The 25,041-nt window shown below is 39.7% G+C and overlaps 5 protein-coding genes across 8 annotated transcripts in view; all 5 read left to right on the forward strand.

Annotated features, from left to right (window-relative positions):
- The window catches only part of LOC138138890 (synaptotagmin-15-like), a 63,293-nt gene that overhangs the window by 35,750 nt on the left and 2,502 nt on the right, over window positions 1–25,041 (forward strand). The gene's annotated exons all lie outside the window — the stretch shown is intronic.
- On the forward strand, window positions 1,296–3,784 carry LOC138138885 (aldehyde dehydrogenase, dimeric NADP-preferring-like). The gene is made up of 2 exons (XM_069058996.1): window positions 1,296–2,368; window positions 2,416–3,784. Exons 1-2 carry the CDS (start codon window positions 1,888–1,890, stop codon window positions 3,525–3,527), a joined length of 1,593 nt encoding a protein of 530 aa, XP_068915097.1. The 5' UTR covers window positions 1,296–1,887; the 3' UTR covers window positions 3,528–3,784.
- Window positions 4,684–6,968, forward strand: LOC138138887 (aldehyde dehydrogenase family 3 member B1-like). Its single transcript, XM_069058998.1, has 3 exons — window positions 4,684–4,963; window positions 5,218–5,612; window positions 5,662–6,968. The coding sequence occupies exons 1-3, from the start codon at window positions 4,938–4,940 to the stop codon at window positions 6,765–6,767; spliced, it is 1,527 nt and encodes a 508-aa protein (XP_068915099.1). The 5' UTR covers window positions 4,684–4,937; the 3' UTR covers window positions 6,768–6,968.
- Window positions 7,801–9,733, forward strand: LOC138138888 (aldehyde dehydrogenase, dimeric NADP-preferring-like). Its single transcript, XM_069058999.1, has 2 exons — window positions 7,801–8,364; window positions 8,414–9,733. Exons 1-2 carry the CDS (start codon window positions 7,980–7,982, stop codon window positions 9,520–9,522), a joined length of 1,494 nt encoding a protein of 497 aa, XP_068915100.1. The 5' UTR covers window positions 7,801–7,979; the 3' UTR covers window positions 9,523–9,733.
- LOC138138886 (aldehyde dehydrogenase, dimeric NADP-preferring-like) lies at window positions 18,410–24,336 on the forward strand. The gene is made up of 2 exons (XM_069058997.1): window positions 18,410–19,427; window positions 23,161–24,336. The coding sequence occupies exons 1-2, from the start codon at window positions 18,968–18,970 to the stop codon at window positions 24,261–24,263; spliced, it is 1,563 nt and encodes a 520-aa protein (XP_068915098.1). The 5' UTR covers window positions 18,410–18,967; the 3' UTR covers window positions 24,264–24,336.

Below are 25,041 nucleotides of genomic sequence, written 5' to 3' on the forward strand. Positions count from 1 at the left end.
ATTCGCAGTTTTACAGTTTTAAGTTGGTACTGCAAAACCTTCATCGATGACGTACATGCATTGCTTCGTGATTCTGACTTTAGTACATTAATGGCAATGGCTTAATAGTTATTTATGCAACAAGTGAGTAAAGTAATACTTTTTTTTTCGAGAAAGAAAATTTGCTGCTCGAGCGAAGCGAGTGCGCAATCCGCCGAGTAAAAAAAAGATACTGTACTAACGAGTTCATACAAAAATTTTTTGGCGCCCGTGAACCTTTAAAACGCTCGTTTTACTCGCGTTTTAAATTGGCCCATTTATGCCAAAAAAATCCCAATTTACATACGAATTCATTAAAAAAGCTAGGTAAGTACTAATTATGAATGAAACATTTTATAATTGCGTTAAAAAATGACACGCTACGGCACTTTTTTTTAACGCAAAATGCGTGCAAAAATTAAATTAAATTAAATTTCATTCAGGACGTAAGTTTAGTGCACGAGTGCAACGAGGGTTATAAATACACGAGAAAACTCCCTCAAAACAGTGAAAGTACTCCTTCAGCTTAACGTACATTGAAATTTAACACTAAATCGATGAAATTAATAGGTATTTAAAAAAAGAGTGTGTGTTTAAGGCCGTATTTAAATGCAATGCTGTTTTAAAAAAAATCAATTAAGTGTTTTTTCTGTCTGAGAAATCGAGATTAAAATCTCCACTCAAAATCTGACTGTTTCTCGCTTGCTGGGCTAAACTGGACACTCACTCGAATGAGCCTTTCACCTCGGAGCGTGTGACGTGACGCGTGACGCGTGACGGTGAAACTAATTATCTGCCCAGGAATAATGTTGTGGTGCTCCTGAAGAAGTTTTCACTTCAAAACTGAAAAATTTGTATGACGCGGCTAATATCCACGTGAAATGTGTTCTCTAATTAAGCGGCAATTCTACCATGGAGGGAGCACACGATCTGCATTCGTAATAGAATTATAAACATACGTGACGCGAATCGGTGTCATCGTAAAAAATGCATTAGCGCCCTAGATCTACACGTTTTTCGAGAGTCGAACATTAAGGAAAAATAAACGTATCCGTAGCGAGATATTTCTCGAATGTTGCATAATGTACAAGGAAATAACGCCGAGTCGTTTCTCAAGTGAAAACTAATTTATTCTCAAAAACACGTCTCACGTCCAGTCCGCAATAATGTCACAGGTCGATTTGACCAAACGGGGAAAAAGTAAAAATTGCACTCGCTGCAATAATATTGACGGCAATAAAGCGTGCGTAGATCTATATGGATAGAAATAAAAGTTTCATAACGTCGCTTTTATTGTCGACATGTTATATTCCGGTCACGTGGCCGGCCGCAACCGCAACCCGCACGACTCAGAGCAAATCTAACTGTGGTGGTGCAGCATCGGTGAATTTGTGCAGGTCGCATCCGATTCGCCCTTGAACTTGCCTTTCCGAATTTCGCACGTCCTGGTGCGCATTGTTTATCGAGAGAGTCCTTGCAAGGTCGCTCTCGCTTTCGTCGCTTTCCGTTCATTCACCGAGTTTTCGGCGATGTTGCGTAACGAATCTGGTGTCGTAATTGAACGTTTTGATTAGAGAGCATTCTTACATAAAGATGTGATAAAGCGTGCACGTAATCGCACGTGAATTTCCATCGCCAGAAGAGCGACGGAAAAACGGTATCATAGTCGATAGTGCAAACAGCGGGGGTAACAGCGGAACCCGTGCGCGTCACCTTCGACGATGTCGGCCAGTACGGTCGCTCTGGTTAATTGCGAAAGGTCGCATCGATTAAGACAAGTGGTTTGAAAGGGTCCATGCGCAAAGAAATTTTAAAATAGTTGGAAGGAAACTGGGACACCTTCAGTTACCACGGTGATCAGGCGGCGGCATGACTCGAGTGGATAGTGAGCTGATCTTGCCGGCGGCGAAGCAGACCGAGGGGCACTACAACCCGGTGATCGTCGACGTGGACGACGAGCCCAAGCGGGAGGAGCGTCCCGTCGAGGAGGTCCTCGAGAGTGCCAGAAATGCGTTCAAGAGCGGCAAAACTAGACCGTTGAAGTTTCGCACGGAGCAGCTGAAGGCGCTCGAGCGGTTTCTGGTGGAGTGCGAGGACGAGATCGGGAAGGCTTTGTACGAAGACCTGCGGAAGCATCGCCAGGAGATGACCATGGGGGAGCTGGTTTTGCTGATGCACGACTTGAGACACACTCTGTTCGAGCTGCCGCGCTGGATCAAGCCCGCAAGTCCCGAACGCCGACTGATCAACCTTCTGGATGGGGTCCACGTCTACAACGATCCCTACGGAGTGGTGCTCATAATGGGGGCGTGGAACTACCCCTTCATGCTCCTGCTGGGACCTCTGATAGGTTAGTAGTACGATAGAGACCACTAGAGGCGCTGACGCTTTCGGCAGGTGCAATAGCTGGCGGCAACTGCGTCATCCTGAAACCGTCCGAGTTGGCGCCACAATCCGCCAAAGTCATCGCCAAGCACATCCCGCGGTACTTGGATAAGGCGTGTTTCCACGTCGTAACAGGAGGCGTCGACGAGACGACGGAGTTGCTCAAGAACCGATTCGACTACATTTTCTTCACGGGCTCAACGAACGTCGGCAAGATCGTCCACCAAGCGGCGGCAAAATTTTTGACTCCCACCACCCTGGAGCTGGGAGGAAAGAGTCCCGTCTACTTGGACGACTCGGTGGACATGATGAAGGCGACTCGCCGCATCCTCTGGGGAAAGTGCTTCAATGCGGGCCAGACTTGCATCTCCCCCGACTACCTCCTCTGCTCCAAGGAGACGGAAGAGAAGTTTTTGGCGTGCGCGCGCCAGATCGTCACCCAGTTCTACGGAGAAGACGTCAAAGTCACCCCGCACCTGAGCAAAATCCTAACGGAGCGACACTACAATCGTCTCATGGCGTTCATTCAAAGCTCCAACGCGGCAATAGGGGGCGCCGGGGATCCCCGCGAACGCATCATAAGCCCCACCGTTCTGACAGGCGTCAAGGCTGAAGATTCGGTCATGCAGGAGGAGATCTTCGGTCCCATCCTCCCAATAATCACCGTGAATTCGGCACAAGAAGCGGTCGATTTCATAAACAAGCGCGAAAAACCGTTGGCTCTGTATGTCTTCTCCAAAAGGAAGAATGTTCAGGATTTGTTCTTGAACGGTACGTCAAGCGGCGCCGTCACCATCAACGACACCATAATGCACATTTTGACGGAGGGTTTGCCGTTCGGAGGGGTGGGAAGCAGCGGGATGGGTTCGTACCACGGTAAACAGGGTTTCGACACGTTCACTCATAAAAAGAGCGTACTCGTCAGGGGTATAGGGATGATCGGAGAGGTGTCCGTGATGGTGCGCTATCCGCCATATTCTAATTTCAAAGCGAATCTGTTGAGCTTTGCGCTGAAAAAGCGAAGGGGGATCAGTTTCAGGGTGGTGAAGACGTTGCTCGTGTTCGGACTGGGGGTGGGGTTTGCGTACGGGTTGCAGTATTTGTGCAAGAAGGGAGAGGAATAGGGGATGACAAGTATTTTAGTAACGTTCTGTGATACGGCAAGGGTTCAATTATTAAAATAAGCTAATATGAAGTATGAGTTTATTAATAATCCCATTACGAAATAATAAGATATTGATCGTTTACAAAATCAATCAATTAATGACGTGAATGGTAAGTGTTGTTCCGGGAAAGATTAATTTATAATTTTTGTAAAAACTGCTATGTAGAATAAGTGTTACTGTAATATTTATGACATAATTATAGGTATTGCTCACGTTACTCTTGTGTAGTCGGCGTAATTGACTCTGGCACTTCTCAGAGACAAATCAATCGCCTATAGGAAAGTTTTGTTTGAATGTAGTAACCTATGGTGAAACGAAAAAACATGGAATGATTTTTTTTGTACCTACTCCTACATTTTATCACAAAACCTGTTTTTTTTCAAACTGGAGCGATTAGTTGGTATAATGAAGAGCAGCCGAGTCATCACAATAACTATCAGCTCAGCACCTCGTAAATATGTATTATGTTAAAGAAAAAAACTAAATTGAGTCGGGTCATCTCAATAAACTACACGATGCATTCACTATTTTCAGTTTTCACGTTGTTGTAACATTTACATTTCATAAATAAAATGCTTCGTAGGAGGGTCTACTTTCTTTCGCTTTGAGCAACAACTGTAGAAAGGAGGAAACGATCGCGTTCGGAGTGTTACTAGATAGCTACGTAACACTCTTTCGATTATTAACGAATTCAAATATGCATCGACAAAGTTCTGTGTAATTGGTGCTTGAAGATATGCAATTCCATTCCTATTCATAATTAAGATTCGCATGAGAAATTCACGTCAAGTTCAAGGAGACGCGGTTAACGAAGGGGTGCATTTTACATCGTGGGTTCGTGGGTGTGTCATTTCGAGCAATTTTTTTGCTATTTGCATCGTTCACGATAGCTGAAAGAAAACGCCTCATCGATTATTCACGAATGAGGGTTTATTTTGATGTTTAAAACATCAGGATGTGTTCCGATCAAAGGTCACGACAGACTGTAAAATTACAGAAAAATTTTGCCTAGGAAATATGAATTTTTACTCGAAAAACTCGTTGTTTTCTCATTGCCTTTGACATTGTCCGTATAAAGAATTGCAGACAAAAGACGCGATTTTGACATTTAGTGTCAGTCGCACGTGACATTTGTACAGTCAGTTTCACCGAGACAAGCCTCAAAAATTATTCGCCTTTGGTAAAGTCTCAAACGAGTGATAATAACGAAGGGGAGGAGTTTAGAGAAACTTTTCTCGATTAACTGTTTCAAACAAAAATTGTTGAGGGATAATTAGGAAGTGCAATTGCTTCTCTCGATGGCAACATTTAAAACTGCTTAGTGTGAAGACTCTTCACACATAATTTATTGGTTACTGAAAAATAAATATGGCGCTGTTGGAAAAATCCGTCAAGTATGTATTCCACACAACTCGTAGCATTTTAAATTTCCGATTTTCTGACTATAATTAAGATGAAGATGTTCATACATATTTGCACGATAAACTGCAAGTCGCACCGCGTATAACAGTTGCTTCACGCTTCTGATTCATATTCATTGGCGGTCGCATCAGCATTACCAAACTGCAACGGTGTCATTGTTCGGGCGTCCTTCATTATCGAGTACTTAAAACAGTTACGATTCCAAATAAAGTCCAGTTTGGTGTAGTCTTTCGATAATGCATGTCGAACAAAAGAGTGCCGCCGAAGTGGTTGCGACTGCGAGGGACGCCTTCAACAAAGGCTTCACCAAGAACGTGAAACACCGGATGAAACACCTGAAGAGTTTCAAGAAGTTCCTTGATGAGAACGAAGAATCGATAGTCCAAGCAATGCACGAGGACTTGCGCAAGCAACGAGAAGAGGCTCGATTTGAGATTTCGATAGCTGTCAATCACTTGAAGTATCTCATGGCCAATCTGAAGGAATGGGTGGAGCCGAAGAGACCACCAAAGAGGTGGCTAGAGTTGCTCGACGGGGTGTACGTCTATCACGACCCTTTGGGAGTGGTGCTGGTGATGGGTGCGTGGAATGTGCCTCTGTTGACTCTGGTCCCTGTGACAGGTTTGCCTCGAAGACTCCCTCGAGAAAAAAATTGTATCCAGTTTTTTAGGCGCCATGGCTGCAGGAAACTGCGTCGTGATCAAACCATCCCACAACTGTCCAGCTTTTGGGAACATGTTAGCCAAGGTGTTGCCAACGTACTTGGATTCGATGTGCTATCCAGTTTTCCTCGGCGACATCGATCAAACCAAAATCCTACTGGAGCAAAGATTCGACTACATCTACTACACCGGATCTACATCCGTCGGCAAAATTGTCCACCTTGCTGCTAACAAGTACTTGACTCCCACCACGCTAGAATTGGGAGGTAAAAATCCGGTCTATATTGATCCCAGTGCTGATCTGGAGCTGACAGCGACGAGAGTGATGTGGGGAAAATGTTTCAACTCAGGACAAGCTTGCATCGCTCCGGATTATGTCTTGTGCACAAAATCCGTCGAGAAGGAGTTTGTATTGCACGCGAGAAACGCTCTGAAGAAGTTTTACGGCGACGACCCCAGGTGTTGTCCCATAGTGAACGACCAACATTTCAAGAGGCTTCAAAGCTTGATGACTGGTTTGAATATAGTGATAGGGGGTCGCACCGACCCTCTCGAAAATTATATCGAACCCACTGTCGCGACTGGAGTCTCCCCGAATGATCCGATAATGCAGGAGGAAATATTTGGACCCATTTTGCCCATAGTGACCGTCACTTGTTTCAAGGAGGCGGTGAAATTTATAAATCGACGAGAAAAACCTTTGGCTCTTTATATCTTCACGAAGAACTCTTCCGTGAAGAATTACATAATCGAGCACACGTCTAGCGGAGGTGTCACAGTCAACGATACCCTGATGCATCTGATGGTAGAGAGTTTGCCCTTTGGCGGGGTTGGACTAAGCGGCATGGGTTGCTACAAAGGCAAGTCGAGTTTTTTCACGTTCGTCCACAAGAAGAGCGTTCTGGTGAAGAATTTCAACGGAATCATCGAGAAGATAAATCGACTCAGGTATCCGCCCTATTCTAGTCAAAAGACTGATGTTATGGGGTTTTTGCTGAAGTATCGCAGGGGACCCTCCTGGATATGGCTCTTTTACGTGGGCATCTTTCTGATTGGGTTTGTTGTCGGTTTCCTGGTGTTTAATTATTTCGCGCTCATGAACGACATGAAATAATCCTGAATGATGACGATAATGGAAACGACGTTTTGTGAAAAATATGTGAAAAATGAAAATTTAACATTTATTTAAAAAAACTAAGTGGTTATGCAACCAACAATTCACGTTACGTTACATTAATGTTTTTTGATAATATAATTCGTTTTATTAATTAATTGCAGACAGAATAAAATGGACGACTGGAAATTTACTGTCAAAGTGAATTTTTTAATATTGATTAGCATAAAAAACAACAAAAAAAAAATAACCATGACGCTGTTGAAAAAGCCCTTGAAGTTTTTGAATCATTGAAGAGGTAACATTTTAAACCTAGGATATTCTGAACATACTTAAATACAGGGTGGGGCATCGTATACGCCCACGACTTCTAATTAAATAAAATTGTCGAAGTTTTTCACACTTACCTGGATTGGCAAGGTACATTTCATAATTTTTCACTTACAAACAAAGCCAGAAAAAAATAAAATGTAAATTTCAACCAAAAGGTCAAATTATGATTTTTATACTGATCTACCCAGATTCACTTTCTGTACCTAATTATTTACGAAATCAGCAGAAAAAAACACCAATTAGATTTTGAATGAAACGCAGTCTTACATTTCAACTTTCAAAATCATTTTTATTTATGACTTGCTATTTGTGCTGTTGACAATTTAGGTGACAATGGAAATTGTCAAAAAAGTCAAAATTTGTAATTGTGCCACCAGGGTTTGATACGCTAGCAGATACAGATTCATTTAGTGTAAAAACTTTATAGGTAAATTAACAGTTAATTTCAGAAAACTAATAAAACTGTTACGCCTTATTTATTAACAAAAAAAAATTTAAAAATCCCCAAATATCAGTAATTAGTTAGGTATATAAAATTTCGACAATTTTATTTATGTAATTAGATATTCGATGCCCACCCTGTATGTACAAGACGAAGATTTTTTATTTTCCTGATATGTTCAAAAGGTTATCCAAATTATGCACCTATACATTTTTGGAGTCGCTGGACTTTATACTCATATATTTGTTCGACCTTGCCAAAACATTCGAAATCGAGTCACGCGGACCAGTTTCTATACAGTTTTAATTCACATTCATTGGCGGTCGCATCACCATTACCAAACTGCAACGGTGTCATTGTTCAGGCGTCCTTCATTATCGAGTACTTAAAACAGTTACAATTCCAAATAAAGTCCAGATTGGTGTAATCTTTCTATAATGAAAATGGAACAAAAGAGTGCCGCCGAAGTGGTTGCGACCGCGAGGGACGCGTTCAACAAAGGATTCACCAAGAATGTGACGCATCGGATGAAATATTTGAAGAGCTTCAAGAAGTTCCTCGACGAGAACGAAGACTCGATAGTGCAAGCGATACACGAAGACTTGCGCAAGCACCGAGAAGAGGTTCGATTTGAGATTTCGATAGCTGTCAATCACTTGAAGTATCTCATGGCCAATCTGAAGGAATGGGTGGAGCCGAAGAGACCACCAAAGAGGTGGACAGATTTGCTGGACGGAGTGTACATCTATAACGACCCTTTGGGGGTGGTGCTGGTAATGGGCGCATGGAATATGCCCGTCTTGACTTTGATCCCTGTGACAGGTTTGCCTCGTCGAGTCTCTCAAGAGAAAAATTGTATTCAATTTTTTAGGGGCCATCGCTGCAGGAAACTGCGTCGTGATCAAACCATCCCACAATTGTCCAGCTTTTGCAAACATGTTAGCCAATGTGTTGCCAAGGTACTTGGATTCGATGTGCTATCCAGTTTTTCTGACTGGCGACATCCACCAAACCACTATCTTACTGGAGCAAAGATTCGACTACATCTACTACACCGGATCTTCATCCGTCGGCAAAATTGTCCACCTTGCTGCTAACAAGTACTTGACCCCGACCACACTAGAAATGGGAGGTAAGAATCCGGTCTATATTGACTCCAGTGCTGACCTGGAGCTGACAGCGACGAGAGTGATGTGGGGCAAGTGTTTGAACTCGGGACAAGCTTGCATCGCTCCGGATTACGTCTTGTGCACAAAATCCGTCGAGAAGGAGTTCGTAATGCACGCGAGAAACGCTTTGAGGAAGTTTTACGGCGACGACCCCAGATGTTGTCCCATAGTGAACAACCAACACTTCAAGAGGCTCCAGAGGTTGATGAGTGGTTTGAATATAGTGATAGGGGGGCGCACCAACTCCCTCGAGAATTATATCGAACCCACTGTCGCGACTGAAGTCTCCCCGGATGATCCAATAATGCAGGAGGAAATATTTGGACCCATTTTGCCCATCGTAACCGTCACTTGTTTCAAAAACGCGGTGAAGTTTATAAATCAACGCGAAAAACCTTTGGCTCTTTACATCTTCACGAAGGACTCTTCCGTGAAGAATTACATAATCGAGCACACGTCTAGCGGGGGTGTCACAGTCAATGATACCCTGATGCACTTTATGGTGGAGAGTTTGCCCTTTGGGGGGGTCGGACTCAGCGGCATGGGTTGCTACAAGGGCAAGTCGAGTTTTTTCACGTTCGTCCACAAGAAGAGCGTTCTGGTGAAGAATTTCAACGGAATCATCGAGAGGATCAATCGGCTCAGGTATCCGCCCTATTCTAGTCAAAAGAGTGATGTTATGGGGTTTTTGCTGAAGTATCGTAGGGGACCCTCCTGGATATGGCTCTTTTATGTGGGCATCTTTCTGGCTGGATTTGTCGTGGGTTTCCTGGTGTTTAATTTTTTCAAGCTCTTAGATGACATGAAATAATTCTAAAAATACATTTAACGGATGGCAACAAGTCATAATGTTACAAAATAAGAACGTTGTGACATTTGACGTGTAAAAAATTGAGTGGTTATACAACTAACAATACACGTCACGTCATTGTGGATGGCATTATTTTTAAATTTTTTAATGGTTTACTTTGTGTTATTAATTACAAATAAAATAAAAACAACTATGGACGACTAGAAATTTATATCCACATTGGTTTTTCTAATGCTAATTAACGTAGAAAAGAAAACAAATTGTCTGATTATTTAATTGTCTAGCATTTTATAAGCACAATTTAACAACTTCAGCGATCGATTATTTCGTTTTTCATTTGCTGAAAGTAAAACAAATTCTTTTTTCTACTTTGCTATCATAAGCGAATCTTTGTGAAACTAAAAGTTGTGTCACAAAGGAACTTTTTGTGAAAATGTTTTTTTTAATCGTATTACGTTGGTATTGCTGTAATAGCACGTTGGGTGGCGTCCGGCATCTCTAGCGAGCTCCCATTAACAATTAAAACATTTGAAATTTGACATAAATTTCACAGAAATGCCACCATAACTCGTGTCACATAAAAGTCCCTAGATTATTTCTTAATTAGATTTTTTTAGTTTTTATCAAGTTTCTCGTAATGGGACCAGAGTAGAAAAAATTCCCGTCAGTTCTGTCACTTTCTCTACAAGGTATTCAACAATACTCGTGCACTGTCACTTATTTGTTTCAGTTCTACCAACCCAATTTTATTTTTTTGAAATATAATCTGAATCACAATAATAATACGGTTTCTCATTATAAATTCTTAATTTTTCTTTATTTTAGCAATAAAATACATAGTTTCAAGAATGAAGCACTTGCACCGAATTTTATTGTTTTCGTAAATAAGAAAAACAACGTGATCATTCATGTATTGTTTTATTTGGTTTCTTAATAAATTATCACCTAACCCGGCACCTCCACCATTTCTGTTCTCGCTATGTCGCGCTGTGGATTACCTCGTGGCGTTTTATTTTATTCGTCAAATCGTCAGATATTTCATGCGGCAAGACAGGATTAAAAATAAAAGAAACGTCAAAACTGACAGTCGGGCCAAATAAAGTGTACCCGAAGAATTAAAAAAATTGAAAACATTAATGGAAAAGGGAATCAATTAGGTTTTAACCAAAACGCGCCGAAACGTACGGAAAACTTCACTTTTACTCGATATTAATTTAACTTTTAATTAAGTCGGCACGTCACAAATCCGACGACAAATTTCCGTGAAATGTCAGACATGTTCGACTGCTTAATTGAGCGTTGTTTCACGGTCGGTGCGGTAAGTGGCAGGAAGTGTTGTTAAAAGAACAAAAGCGACAAGAAGAACGGAGACCGTTTATCAGTCACAGAAACCGGAACAAATCCCACAAAACGACGTAATTCGTCTCGCTCCCGGATTCTCTTAATAACTCCGGGACATTAGCACGTCTCGCGACTTGGGCCAAATCCCGTCATCTCTATCTGCCAAAAATCGTTTACAATATAAGAGCGTGTCATTTTTTTACTCGTGTTTTTCTAATTCCCTCTCGGATTAGATTTATGGAAGAGCGGATCTCGATTAAAGGCGGTCTAAATGGGTAATAAATTTCCTACAACAATAAATTCATATTGCCGGCGAGATTTATGAACGAAGGATTTAGTCGTACCGTTCGTGGGGCTACATTTATCGCTCAAAAGCCGAGTCGATTTGCAACGAAAGAACGAATCTCGCGAACCCGGAAAATTAGCTCAGCCCTGGACTCGTCAAGCGCAATTTTTTCCGTCGATTTTGTTGTTGTTGTTGTTTAATTTTATTCGATGCGAATGGGGCTTAAGGTCTCGGCGAATTATTCGTCGGGTTGGAAATTTACAAAGGACCGAATTTAATAACATTCCAATTATCCAGGGACTCGTCCGAATTAATTATGTATTTAGATCGAAAAGTCCGATAGAGGGCTCACTCTCCCATTTCGGATGCAGCTCCAGCGAGATCTAATCCTATTTTGATTTTAATTCAAGTTTCCCCGCTGAGGTTTGCGTTATTCTTGACTGATCCCGATTCAGCTCGGTCATAATGGTGGTTAAACTGTTGCAATTTACTAATTGATTCATTTCCGGGGTTCATCGACTTGCTAAACTTTTCCAACTCGATTCCACTCCGGCTGACCACATCTCCAAACTGTTGGCTATCAAAACTTCGCGTCTAAATAATTTCGCGGAGCACACCATTTACCAATTATTTTTAGTGATCTTGCGAATAATCGTAAACACGAACCTCACATTTTTTAGCACAAGGCCGGTGCATTCCACTTTTTTTTCAATCATACTGAACCAGATCCTTGTAAAGGAAAGTCGAATTCAAGTGCGAACTCTACGGATACAAGTCGCTTTCGTAATTGCGCAGAGCTTTGTTTGTTAAAGGCTTTAGAAGTTCGTTTACGTTTATTCGCAAATTTGTTTGCGTTTTCCCGGCAGTTAATTCTTATTTTAATAATGCATAAAATGTCGCTTCCAGTCAGGTTAACTGGTGCATGGTTTATGCAGGCTATAACTTTTGATTTATGCACAAACTTATGTACTCAACTGCGGTATAATTATAGGTTGGTCGATTAGTTGTTTGGAATTCTTGAACTTGTAGCGTTGCAAAACGCCACAATTGCGTTTGGCCGGTGTAGGAGGCCCAAGTGATCCTACCAATGCTCGCGGGACTATGACATCGCTGCTCGAACACCTGGAGCTAGCATAAAAAGTACGGCATTTGACGACGCGACGCGCCAACCCTACGCAAAACCTTTTTTTTACGTCGCAGTTCCAAAATGGAAACAATTAGAGTCACTGTGCCAGCCACACGGGGTGGCTGGAAGCACACGCGTTGGCCCCGCAATTTCAAGCTGAGGTGGCTTCACGCCTCTGGATTGTCGAGCTGCAATCTATTTTTTTTTTAACCCCATTTTTCCTTTCTTTCTCGTCTTTTTCTCAGCTATAGATGACCGTACGGCAAAATTGTTCCCTTTCACTTTCGTAACTTGCCGGAACGTCTTGTTCTTCTTTTCAAACCCCCATCTTTCTCCCTGTCTTATGTTTCTTGTTACCTGCGGAAAACGACGATTACCACCTGAAGTAATGTGTCAATGAAAACGAAAGGTAAACAAACTGGCACCCATTACCGAACCCACCCCTGTGCCCCGACAAAACCCTGAAACCCCGGAGCAGTCCCTGTCCCATTTTGGGTCGCAAACTTAACAAACTAGTGAATTGGTGTGTTTCGTGATATTTTCAATTTATTATTTATTGGCGAAATGGTCGTTAAGTGATTGCTTGATCGGATTTTCTCTTGTTGAGAAGTCGTATTTGCCATTCAGAAAGTTAAAAAAAGATAGACTAGTGTCAACGGTGTTCATGTTTTTCCAATTCTCTTTGCTGCTGACTAATTGCAACGTAAATAATAAATATGAAAAATAAAAGTTCAAAAATTTGCATCTCATTAATTATTTATGTTCTTTGTTATGTTTTGTTGTATTAATATGTATGTATTTCTTAAAAATTGCACTAATCTGATGTCACACCTAAAATCGAAACAATGTATTTTTTTGTCTCTTATCAAGTCACATCATTTTGAAATCTACGTACTTACGTACGTACGTTTTGTGGTAAGTTGCCATCGTTTTAGTAGTTCTTCATATCTGATCTGACGAATAATAATGACTTTAGAATTTATTTATTTTTCGCGTGTACATAATTTTCGTATTAAAATGTTTCCAAAAAAGGAAAGAAGACAGAAGAGAGAGGTGAACGAATTTACAACTTTTTTTTTAATAGATCGTCTAACAAAATGACAAAATGTAGCAAAACTAGAAAACAATTACGTTTTGCTTCGATCATTTTCAGTTTCTTATGCAAACTGCGAAAATTAACTATTTTCGTGTTTTATTTCCTTCCGGGAACTGACTGGTTGTTTTTATGTTTACATTTAATTAAAGCAAAATTAATATTTTCTTATTTTGAGAACTGTCATTGTGCAAATTTAATTTGAGAAACTGGGATTTGCTAATGTTTAAAAACTTTTCTATTTGTCTTTTCTATTGTTAGAAATCAAATAAATAAAATACGAAAATTTAAATAACGAGAAATCAATACATAATATAGTTGAATTATAGTATATTATATTATAAGTGATAGAAATGCATCATTATACAAGAGTGAGAATTTTGACCGTCGAGTGCGCTTGCGCACGAGTGGGACACTTCTCACGAGTTTCATAATGGCATTTCGATCACGTGTGATATACGACGTTTTATCTTACAGGTGCAACTATTGCAAAAATCCAAGAAATGCAGTTTCATTCAAGTAAAATGACAGCTGTCAAATTTAGTCACTTGTGAGTGATTTATGTCAAGTTAAATGGCAACTGTCAAATTAACTCACTAGTGAGTACTTTATCTCACTTGTGATTAAAATTTGACTTCTGTCACCGAAAACAATGGTCTAAGGTAGCTCAAAAACTCCACCTGTAAGATAAATTATATTATATTATATTATATTAATTATATATTAATAACCTCAGTTTCAATGTATTTATTTTAATTAAGTTCAATTAAAAAAAAAATAGTCCAGGAATCCATTTAAATCAAGTGATGAACATACAGGGTGTCTCAAAATTCGCGAATTCCGAATTCAGAGCGTGGCATGGAAGGACCCAGTGGAACTTGAAAAATACTTTGAAAAAAAATTCGCTCTTCCTGAAGAAGATATAAGCACTTTAATTTTGTTCAGTACATAGCAGCCTTCATATCCACAGCGACAAAATACTATTCTAGCTACGTTGCCGTTCCATTTTTAAGAAAAATTACAAAAATTTAAGATTTTTTTGCTCCAAAGTAAAGCTATTCTTCAAAAAATCGTTTTTTGCACGACCTGTATATAATGATTAATGAGTAACTTTACTCCCTGATTGTATGGAGTAAACCGGGTCTTTTTTTCCCTTGGGCAAAAAACCGTAGCCAACTCAAGCTTTTAGTCATCTTTTTTCCCCTTGGGCAAAAAACCATAGCCAATCCAACCTTTTATGATTCTACATATTTATTTCGAATTGATTTGTTTTTTTACTCGAATTTGTAGCCCGAAAGCAAAGCCCGAGGGTCCTACAAAGCACCGACGGTAACAATTATGCAGTCCCGAGGTGCAGATACTATTATTTGCACGATCAAAATATTTTAATTGAAAAAGCTGAAAGGTTAAAAATTATTTTTAACTGTCATCATGATACTTAAATTTAGCTTGACAGCTAGTGATAATTTACAAATTTTCGGCTTTTTTCAAATAAAATCGTTGGGTCTTGCAAAAAATAGTATATGGACCTCGGGAGTGAATGATTTTTAACCGCAGTGCTTTGTAGAACCCTCGGGCTATGCCCTCGGGCTACAAACTGCACCTCGGGTAAAAATCATCCACTTCACTCCCTCGGTGCATAATATACTATTATTTATTATTATTTTCCACAATCATCTACACCACAAATAACAATAAACACTGAACTTTTTAGCCTGTATTTGAAGAAAACGCACCGCAAAGAGTGCACCTTCAGACCAATGTATCTTTGTGGGGGGAATCCTGATTTTTTTTTTATTTCCATATTAGGACTATTGAAGTGATCCCATACTGAATTCGGAATTGGCGAATTTTGAGACACCCTGTATGTACCATCGACTAGCAAAAAAAACTGGTACTGTATGTTACTATAGACACTTCCAAAACTAACATTTTTGATTGAGTTTTGGAAGTGTCTAAAGCAACAACATGTGCCAGTTTTTTTTTGCTAGTCGATAGTACACACTTCAAAAAAAATTCAATGCACTTTTTTCATCTAAATATGTAATAGTAATAAATAAACATACTATACCTGACCTCCTGACCAGATAAAACTTGACTTGACTATATTCAACCTGTCGTCGTCACCAATAACTTAAAAACAAATAATTTGAAGGATTGGCAGGCAGCAGTTAACCTCCAATATATTTTTCATTTTGTGCATTATTTTTATCAAAAATAGTTTCTTTTCAAAATTAACTGACCTCTAATATTGCAAAATCTAAAAGCACTCGTGACAGAAAGTTATTTTGCAGCGGTTTGTCACGCGGCTAAATGTAACGTACTATGCAGGACGTGCTTTCGTAAAATCTTTCAGAGCGCTGTCAATCACTACTCTGTCAGATTTTTTTGACAACATAACATCAAAATCTCAAATATTGTCATTAAGAAAACTTGTAAAAAATAAGTTTGCACTTTGCATTTAACCAAGTTTTGCTTAATTTACTATAGAAATAAAGAAAATACAAAATTAATATCTGTTGGAATACTCGACAGTATGTACTTCATTATCACTTTCACCACCGTATTCACTCACTTTATAGAAACGATTGTTAAAAATCTGAAAATCTGCAGCACACTTCAACTTGGTGAAACTTTTTACTGTTTTACCCAAGTTACGCATTGACGGTAGAAGATTAACTCTACGAGATCCGTATTTTGGAGTTTCAGGAATTAACCTGTTGGTAATAATTTTATTTTACGGAGATAAGAATTGTTGCAAAATATTTATTTACGCTGTAACTTCTGTATGAAGCACCTTTTTACGGGTGGGCCTACAATCCTCGCTGCGCTCGTGTGTGTAAACTTCCCACTTAAAAAAATGGTAATTGTTCACTTTAGCTACTTCTGGAATTTTCGCGTTTTTTCTGGCTAGACAGCCTCAGGGCGTCCTCCTAGATCGTTTCCCATCATTCAAACCTTGTGCAAATGCCTTTTTTCTCTCTTGTTGTGTCAATGTCTTAGTATAACTAAAGGGCAAGGAAAATTCATTTGCACAAGGTTTGAGTGGTGGAAAACGATGTAGGAGGACGCCCTGAGGCTGTCTAGCCAGAAAAAACGGGAAAATTCCAGAAGTAGCTAAAGTGAACAATGACCAAAAAAGATAGTACTTTGTATACATGTTCCAGAAATTATTATTATTTGGCGTCAGATTAAAAAATAACGTGTTTCAGACGTTACAAATTAAATATGTACTATTCCGGACACGGAATCTTGGCCAACATTTTTTAGACATTTCTAAAAAAAAATGATGTAAACCAGTCATTAGTGTCATTAATAAATGACAGTTATTAAAAATCACTTTGAAGTTTTTCTTGTGACATCAAAAAAGCAGGGAAATGGTATTATCGAGTCAAAAGTTGGGTTATATTCAATAAAGGCCAGTTCACACATATTTGTCAGATAAATGTCAGTCGTGGCCAAGATTCCGTGTCCGGAATAGTACTATTGCGATCAAAAAATTTTGGACACTAATGTCATCGTGTTGTCATACATTCTAAAACGACCCTTATGTATTAATAACCTCAATTTTGATTGTGTCAATTTTGAAAATGTGAATGTCAGATTTACCGAGAAAATATTCAAAAAGTTGTAAAAATAGACAAATGGAATAGAACGAGGTTTTAATTAATAAAAAATATAAAACAAATACCCAAATGTACTCACATATTAAAAAAAATATATTTTAAACCGGTGTCAAATTGACAACAATTTCATCTTTCATGTGACAGTTTCAATAAAGCATGATTTAGAGTAATTTTTTTAATGTGACAGAAGTTTGATGTCCAAAATTTTATGATCGTAATACAGCGTGATCAACAAGGACTGAAGCTGTTGGCAGCAAATGACAGCAAAATATTCCCAAAGTATGAAATTTTTTTGTGCGTCAATGTTGGCACCCGCTGCAGGTTGTGAATGTCAAAAAATTTAGGTTATGTTACGAGTTGGTAGTTTTAAAACACGATACGTACAAAACGACCAAAAACAGTATAAAATGTAATTAGCGGTACTGTTTCGATATTCATAAAAGCGACAGGCCGTGCCCGCATGCCCCTCCTGAGAAACAAAAACATGTTTTATGCGTTATTATTTTCGAGCTGAAAGTCTGCGGGATGCAGGGATCAGATCCGGGAAAATTTGTAAGCGTGGAACTTTAATTTCTTCTTTAAAATGGTTAGGCAACTTCCATATGACAAGCCTGAAAAGTAAGGAAAAGGAATGACAGGATTTTTAATGGTAAGGATTATTAGGCCCTGCATTAAACGTGCCCAACAAAGAACTTTGGATGCGTGTGTTTTACATAAGAATCACGCCTGTTTGGAGTGAAAGCTTTCGCACTGACTTTCGAGGGTTTTGTTCCATTCTACCTCGAACATTCTCAACTACATCTTCTGTAAGTGTAGATGTTCTACCAGTAGGTTTTGCCTTTTTCACATCACCTGTTTGTAGGTAACGTTGCACCAATCTCGTGAAACGCTGCCTAAACGCGACTAAGGTACCGCGCCGCCCAAAGTACCAACTAGCTCGGGGAACATTTGTTGAAATTGGTGCAATGTATCGTCCGTGCTCCGTGGAATACTGCCAACCGTTAGCAGCATCAAAATTTCCAGTCCGCCATACCAATAAAAATGTCTTGCTCTAGTGTAAAAACCATTTTCATTAATAAATTGATACAAAAATGACACTTGATTTTGAAGTTTAAATTTGTCCGTCAAAATTGACAACTGAAAATGTAATGCTACCAACTTCACTGAAATTTTCATCATGTTGTCATTGTTGCCAACAGCTTCAGTCCTTGTTGATCACTCTGTAGTACAACAAATGGATCTTCGAGTTTTACTTGAGAATTATTTATCGACTGTCGTTGTATTGAACCAGCTTTAAATTTATCAACTTGTAGCAAATTACCGCACTATCTAAAATGATCCATTGTTTTCTTGATAGTCATCAAAACGATAACAAATGGAAAATGAAACTGTTGTTTGTACAGTCACGTTAAATCTGACAGTCTGACACAAACTCTTGCAAACTAACGTCACTATTGAATATTGATATTGACAACTCATTGACAGAAACTCTTGTCTCATCGTGTTTTCTTCTCCGGAAATTGAATATTATACAAGAGCGCCATAATCAAGATTGAACGGCTCAATCGAGACTTTTCAACTTGTCCGAACCCCGAAGTGTTTAAAAGTGGAGTGTCCGTCGAGTTTTCGAAAGTTTTAAGAGCGCAATAAAACGGTAACGAAGTCGATTGTGGAGGAGCATTATCTGCGACCGCTGAACGGAGCGATGGGTGTTGTGGTGGAGTGACAGTGACATTTACGAGAATGTCGGAGTGCGTCGACGTTCGCAGGCGAACCCTCCGACCTAGTGGAAATTTTGCCCGATCCTCCCCCACCAGGTCTTATCAAGCATCACGGTCACCGCTGTGGACAAGGTAAACGGCTGAACGGACGTGGTGTGCGCGAAGAGCCGGTTCGATTGGCGCACAGTTTCGGTACAGTTCCCTCAGATCGCTGTTATCTAACAGCAGTTGCATCCATGCAACGCGACAAGCATGTCCCGGCTAGAAAGTGAACGAGCGGTCGACAAAGTGAAAATGAATTCGACGAGAGTCGAGACGGTCGTCGACTTGACGCTGCGCGACCCCACGAAGATCGTCCAGGTCGCGAGGAGCCGCTTCAACGAGGGCAGGACCCTTCCGATCAAGTTCCGCAGGAAGCAGCTCAACGGCTTGGTCAGGCTGCTGGAGGAGAACGAACAGGCGATCGTCGACGCCATCCACCGGGACTTGAGGAAGCCCGAGCAGGAGGCCGTCTCCTACGAGGTCCTGCCGACGCTCAACGAGATCAAGCACGTGCTCAACCACCTGGACGAGTGGACGCGCCCGGAGAAGCCCTCCAAGCCGCTGACCAATCTCATGGATGGGGTCTACGTCTACAAGGACCCCTACGGGGTGGTGCTCGTCATGGGGGCCTGGAACTACCCTTTCCATCTTACGCTGGCTCCCCTCATAGGTCAGTATGTCGACTATGTCGTCGACATAAATCATTGATGGAAAATAATCGACCTACACAATTTTATTCAACTGTTAGTGTTAATGTAAATAAGAATATTTTTTTGTACGATCGTGCAAAAAGTGAATGTTCATGCATTGTTGTTATTGGAAAAAGTGCCTCTTAATTGCACTAGTGCAATAAAGTCTTTATTGCACGCATCTATTAACAGTCTGTCTACGATCGTGCAAAAAGTGATTGTTCATTGCATTTTTCACACACGACGCACAGGACTGAACTGTTGTTTATCGTTGTTTTTTTCTCGTGTGTGTGCTGTTTATTGCTTATACAGGATGTTCCAAAACGCGAAATCGTAATCAAACAGTTTTTTTATGCGTCTCTATGATTTTAGAGAGGTTTAAATTTTTGTCTTATAACTTGATTGAATTTTGACATTGCAAATTGCAAGGTAAATCCATGTCCCAAATGTAAATTTTAAAAAATTAAAACGAGCGTTTCGAAAGAAGGAAAACAGTTTTTTTTAATGGAACATGTCAGTTATGTCCATTACCCATTTAAAATAGTGTGAATACACATACACATATAGAGTGCTTAGATATGTATATGATTTCTTTCTTCCAAGCTTTTGCAACTACATATTTATCTTTGGTAAACATACAAAAACGGATTTTTTTGTTCGACACTGTCAGAATTTGAGAATTTTCTCCTGTGTGAACGGATTTTGTTAAATGTCAACTTGTCAAAACGAAACGTCAAGCTAATTTTAGAGATTTTAAGCGATTTGTAGCCTTTAAGTGGCTCGTCGAACAAAAAAACGTGTATTCAACTCGTTCGTTAAATAAACTGCCACTTTTTAATGATTTATTATTCAGTATAGCATATTTTATCATCCACTGTAAAGTTTCGGTGGCAGTTTTGGAACACCTGTATGTAATTATTGATAATAATTATTGCAGAACAAAAAATACAAAAATTACATTTGAGATTCTTATAGTTTTAATATTATAGTTTTTTTTATAATAATATAATAAACACGGATATGAAAATCTTCCAATAAATATGCTACGACTAAACAAAAGTTTCAAAAATGCCATATCATCTAAATTAGTAACGTCTTAAACATTTTTTAAAGAAAATCATTGAAATGTTGTAAACATCGACATGATTAAAACGTCATTAAGTGCGTTTGAGCTTAATTTATAACATCTATTGAATCTAATGTAATGAAAATTAAAATCAATTTATTTGGTTCATTACTTACGATGATTCGTAATTTTTTTTTATTCACTACAAATCGGTTGTCTCTCTCTCATAATCATTTTGATTTTACTTTATGAATCCGCAATCTACGCACAAACAGTGTCACCGGTTATCTATTATCATTTTAACAGGTCTCCACTTGAAATATGTTAAAACAAATTAATTTCACTTTAGCTGTTTGTTATCATTTATTTATTCTTCACACTGACTCGGTCTCGGTATTTTTTTTGCACGCATTTGTGCAAAATTAAATAACATAACCAAAAGAGGAAAAAAAGTGTGACCGGAATAGATTTAAATTTAAAAAAAATGAAGACGAAGAAGAGTCAAAAAAAAATTATAAGAAGTTTCACAACAAACTGTTGCAGTTTTTTATTATTATTACTCTTATTATTTTGACGTGCTTCATTTCCTTTTTATAATAATAACTTATCAACCTGACGATCACAGTTGATATAAATATTTCACGGAAATGTTCCAGGGATTACAATACATAATTGTATTCTCTTGTCACTACAAATTACCATATTTAAATATGGAACTATGAAAACAGATTAGTGTCAACTCTTTTTATATTCTTTTACTGAACACAAAACAACAGAACAAGATAGTTGATCCTTCGCCGCCAAAAATTTCAAATTCTCTTTTCCTTTTTGACATTTTGCATCTCGCAAAGGGTAAATCACGCCACACATGCACACTTTCCTTTTCGGCGAGACTATCTGTTCCCAATAAATTGTCGAAACTCATTCGGTTTTTTTTCGATTATATAAACCTCTAATGTCAAAGTAATGAGGTTATTTGGCGTGTCGAAAACGCCGCTTGCTTTCGCACTTACTAAATATCTGGATCGTTAGGTCGGAAAAAAAAAATACAGAGCAGAGACTTTCCCGTCGGTTTTATTTATGATCGTTACAGACAATACAATTACGGCAATAACTAATAACACTCCCCCAACAATTCACCCCGGAACGTGGTGTATCATTTCAGAATCGATATAAATAAACGGGAGGGATAAAAACGATTTATGATTTTTTCACGGTTCACTCCGGTCGGGTAAAGGTCGCTTCACACGCGGTGCATCGCGTCGACTCAACGTTGCTAGCGATTAATTGGACATTTCCTTGGTTTGTAGTGATTTTTATTTACGAGGCAATTTAAAATGCAACTCAGCGCTTCCAGTCATTTAACGCCGCACTAATTACAATTGCAAATCAATTAATAACAAATAATCGGTATCTAATCATATCTTGTTTGCGAACGCGCGGAAAAATGTTTTTCACTTAAATGCGACGAGTGAAAAGTAGGTTGGTGTCACGTGATAGTCAAGATGATCCAGTGGTGCCAAGGCTTTTGTTGTGGTACCGCTGCTTGTCAAATTTTGAGTTGACCCAAATAATATAGTGTCGATGAAAATTTAATTGAAAAAACGAAGTTCTCACGCTGGATACAAGACACGGTTGTCGAAATCTTCATCGTTTATAAACAATTCAGTGGACTGTTCGGTGTCGATACAATATTAAAGATATTACACTCAAACATTGATCGTTAACAATTCAAAGCGTCATTTGTTCGTGGAAAGGATAGTTTAAAATAAATCACGACACAAATACCCACTTTCTAACCTAACGAGATCATCCAGCTCGTACAAATTATCGAAACCGAGTCGAATTTTTTCTCCATTATATAACACTAATGTTGTAAAATAATATCTCGTAAATGTAATTTGCTTTCATGGATACGAAATTCCTACCTAATTTGTGTAGCTCGTTAAGTGTGGCCAAAAATTATGTAACGTAGGTCCCTCGAACTGTTGTAATAAGTTAAGGTGGGCGCCCACCGGCGTAAGTTCCTTTAGTCATCTGGAATAATGCAAAGTTTGTCGCGTACGATTTGGACTGATGATCGCCCACTCGCAGCACGCTATGATAAAACTGTCACGTGATTTTTGTCTTTGTTAGGGGTAGATTTGCACTTTTTCAACCTTGCCGTGCACGAATTAATTCCCAACTATTATTTCCATATTTCATGATATTAAAATTCTCCTTCACTTGATAATAAATACTTTAGGATACAAGGCCAGTCCTGCCCCCGATCTATGTATACATGCAGCAAGTGGCATTGAAAGAGCAATTAAGTCATTAAAAACAATATCAAATGCAACAGATAGTAGTTTTCGTGTCAAAATTGCATTCCCGATCTAAAATTGTCGTCGGTGAGATGATCAAGATTGGACAAACAGGATTTATTTTTTTTATACCTGCTGTTCTATTTATACCTACGGCGGGCCATAAAACGCAATAAACATAAACAGAGAAGTTCTGATAAAAACAACGTTAAACAGGTCCTCAAGGCTGTGTCCTCTGGTCGATAAATTTTCCGACATGTAGGTACAAATGGTCAACCTTGAACCGAAATGTGTTTCACTGCGACAATTAGCAAAGACTGATGGGTGCATATTTTGACGTTGCAGGCGCCATAGCTGCAGGAAATTGCGCGGTCATCAAACCGTCAGATGTGTCTCCAGCGACCAGCGAGCTCATAAGCATCCTGGTCCCAAAGTATCTGGACCAGGACTGTTATCCTGTGTTCCTAGGGGGTGTCAAGGAGACGACAGAGTTGCTGAAAGAGCGATTCGACTACATCTTCTATACGGGGTCTACAACTGTCGGTCAGATCATCCACAAAGCTGCAAACAAGTATCTGACACCTGTCACGCTGGAGATGGGGGGGAAGAGTCCCGCGTACATCGACAGCTCCGCTGACATTGCCAAGACAGTCAAGCGGATACTGTGGGGGAAGTGCATCAATTCGGGCCAAACTTGCATAGCCCCCGACTACATACTCTGCACCAGAGAGGTCCAAGACAAGTTCGTCAAGTACGCCCAAAAGGTGATTTTGGAGTTTTACGGCAGCGACGTCGAAGCGTCCGCAGACTTGTGCAGGATCGTCACCGACAGACACTTCGAGAGACTCGTGGGGCTGATGCCCGGCCTCAAAATCGCACTCGGGGGTCGGTACGAGCCGAAAGACAGGTTCATGGAGCCCACGATCGCCGTGGACGTGAGTCCCAACCACCCCATCATGCAGGAGGAGATCTTCGGGCCGATCTTGCCGATGGTCACCATCAGTAACGTGGACGAAGCGATCAGCTTCATCAACAAGAGAGAGAAACCTTTGGCTCTGTACGTGTTTTCGACGAACAAGAGCGACCAGGAGAAGCTGCTGAAGAAGACGTCGAGCGGTGGGGTTTGCGTCAACGACACCATCCTGCACATCGCCACGAACGTGTTGCCGTTCGGCGGGGTTGGGAACAGCGGGATGGGGGCGTATCACGGGAGGAGCACTTTTGACACGTTCTCCCACAGAAAGAGTGTCTTGGTCAGAGATTTCAAGTCCGTGCCGGAGAAGCTTATGGCCAGCAGGTATCCCCCGTACTCCAAATCGAAGCTGTCGATGATCAGAATGGCCCTCCAAGAGAGGAAGGGTCTCTCCTGCAGATATTTATCGCACATTGTTATGTTTTTGCTAGGGGTGGGGATTACAGTAGCGGTTTATTTTCTGTGCAAGTTGTGATAATTTTAGGTGATAGGAGAGGAGGTAAGGTTTAAGATAGATTGTAAGTAATAAATGACGTTTTTGAGAACAAGTTTGGAGTTTTGGATTGAGCTGTTTCCCTTGGTCACAACGAGATGTAGTGTTTTTGAAATTGCAAGAAGTCGCGACCCGAGCTAGCGAAAAGATAAATTCTAATCTATAATCTAGAGGAACCTAGTCCGATTAGGTTATGATTTTAATCGACCTCTTCAAATTTTAAAGACACTATATCTATATCTGAGCCCAATGTACCTAATTCTCAAGGGTTGGTGATTCTAGAATGAACTAGTTTCATCTGTCAAAATATTTTATCTCCCAAAAATTGAATCCTTTTTATCCAAATTCATCAACCCGAATCTTTCTAGGATGTACTCTAGTTACAACAACGACTATTGTCATCTGTCAAATTCTTTTTTATCAGGGAAATTGGTATTATGTACTTTCACAAATTGGTCAGGTTTTTATTTATTTATCTTTCGATTACATCAAGAAAAAATTGAAGGTTATGTTGCACCTGTACTGAGGACGAAAGACTTATTGATGACATTTTTTCCCACCAAAAAAATTGATAAACATTTCGTTAAGAATCAGGCCAGAAACCTAGAAAATTTTGAAGTTTTGTTTTACATCTCTGGGAACCAAAGACTTGTGAATCTCATCTTTCCCAGTGAAAAAAAAAGACAATGAAAGAGACATAATATAGCGTTTTTTAAATTCCAAGAAGTAAAATCATAATTTAAGCTAACGAAAAAATAAA

This window comes from Tenebrio molitor, chromosome 9 (genome assembly GCF_963966145.1).
Source record: "Tenebrio molitor chromosome 9, icTenMoli1.1, whole genome shotgun sequence".
NCBI lineage: Eukaryota > Metazoa > Arthropoda > Insecta > Coleoptera > Tenebrionidae > Tenebrio > Tenebrio molitor.

Bases quoted from the DNA above. Each gene is read 5' to 3' on its own strand.
- LOC138138885 (XM_069058996.1), top strand. From the start codon at position 1,888: ATGACTCGAGTGGATAGTGAGCTGATCTTGCCGGCGGCGAAGCAGACC. The intron at 2,369-2,415 runs GTTAGTAGTACG...CGCTTTCGGCAG, and splicing joins CCTGCTGGGACCTCTGATAG to GTGCAATAGCTGGCGGCAAC.
- LOC138138887 (XM_069058998.1), top strand. From the start codon at position 4,938: ATGGCGCTGTTGGAAAAATCCGTCAA. The intron at 4,964-5,217 runs GTATGTATTCCA...AGTTTGGTGTAG, and splicing joins CTGTTGGAAAAATCCGTCAA to TCTTTCGATAATGCATGTCG. The intron at 5,613-5,661 runs GTTTGCCTCGAA...CCAGTTTTTTAG, and splicing joins GACTCTGGTCCCTGTGACAG to GCGCCATGGCTGCAGGAAAC.
- LOC138138888 (XM_069058999.1), top strand. From the start codon at position 7,980: ATGAAAATGGAACAAAAGAGTGCCGCCGAAGTGGTTGCGACCGCGAGG. The intron at 8,365-8,413 runs GTTTGCCTCGTC...TCAATTTTTTAG, and splicing joins GACTTTGATCCCTGTGACAG to GGGCCATCGCTGCAGGAAAC.
- LOC138138886 (XM_069058997.1), top strand. From the start codon at position 18,968: ATGTCCCGGCTAGAAAGTGAACGAGCGGTCGACAAAGTGAAAATGAAT. The intron at 19,428-23,160 runs GTCAGTATGTCG...TTGACGTTGCAG, and splicing joins TACGCTGGCTCCCCTCATAG to GCGCCATAGCTGCAGGAAAT.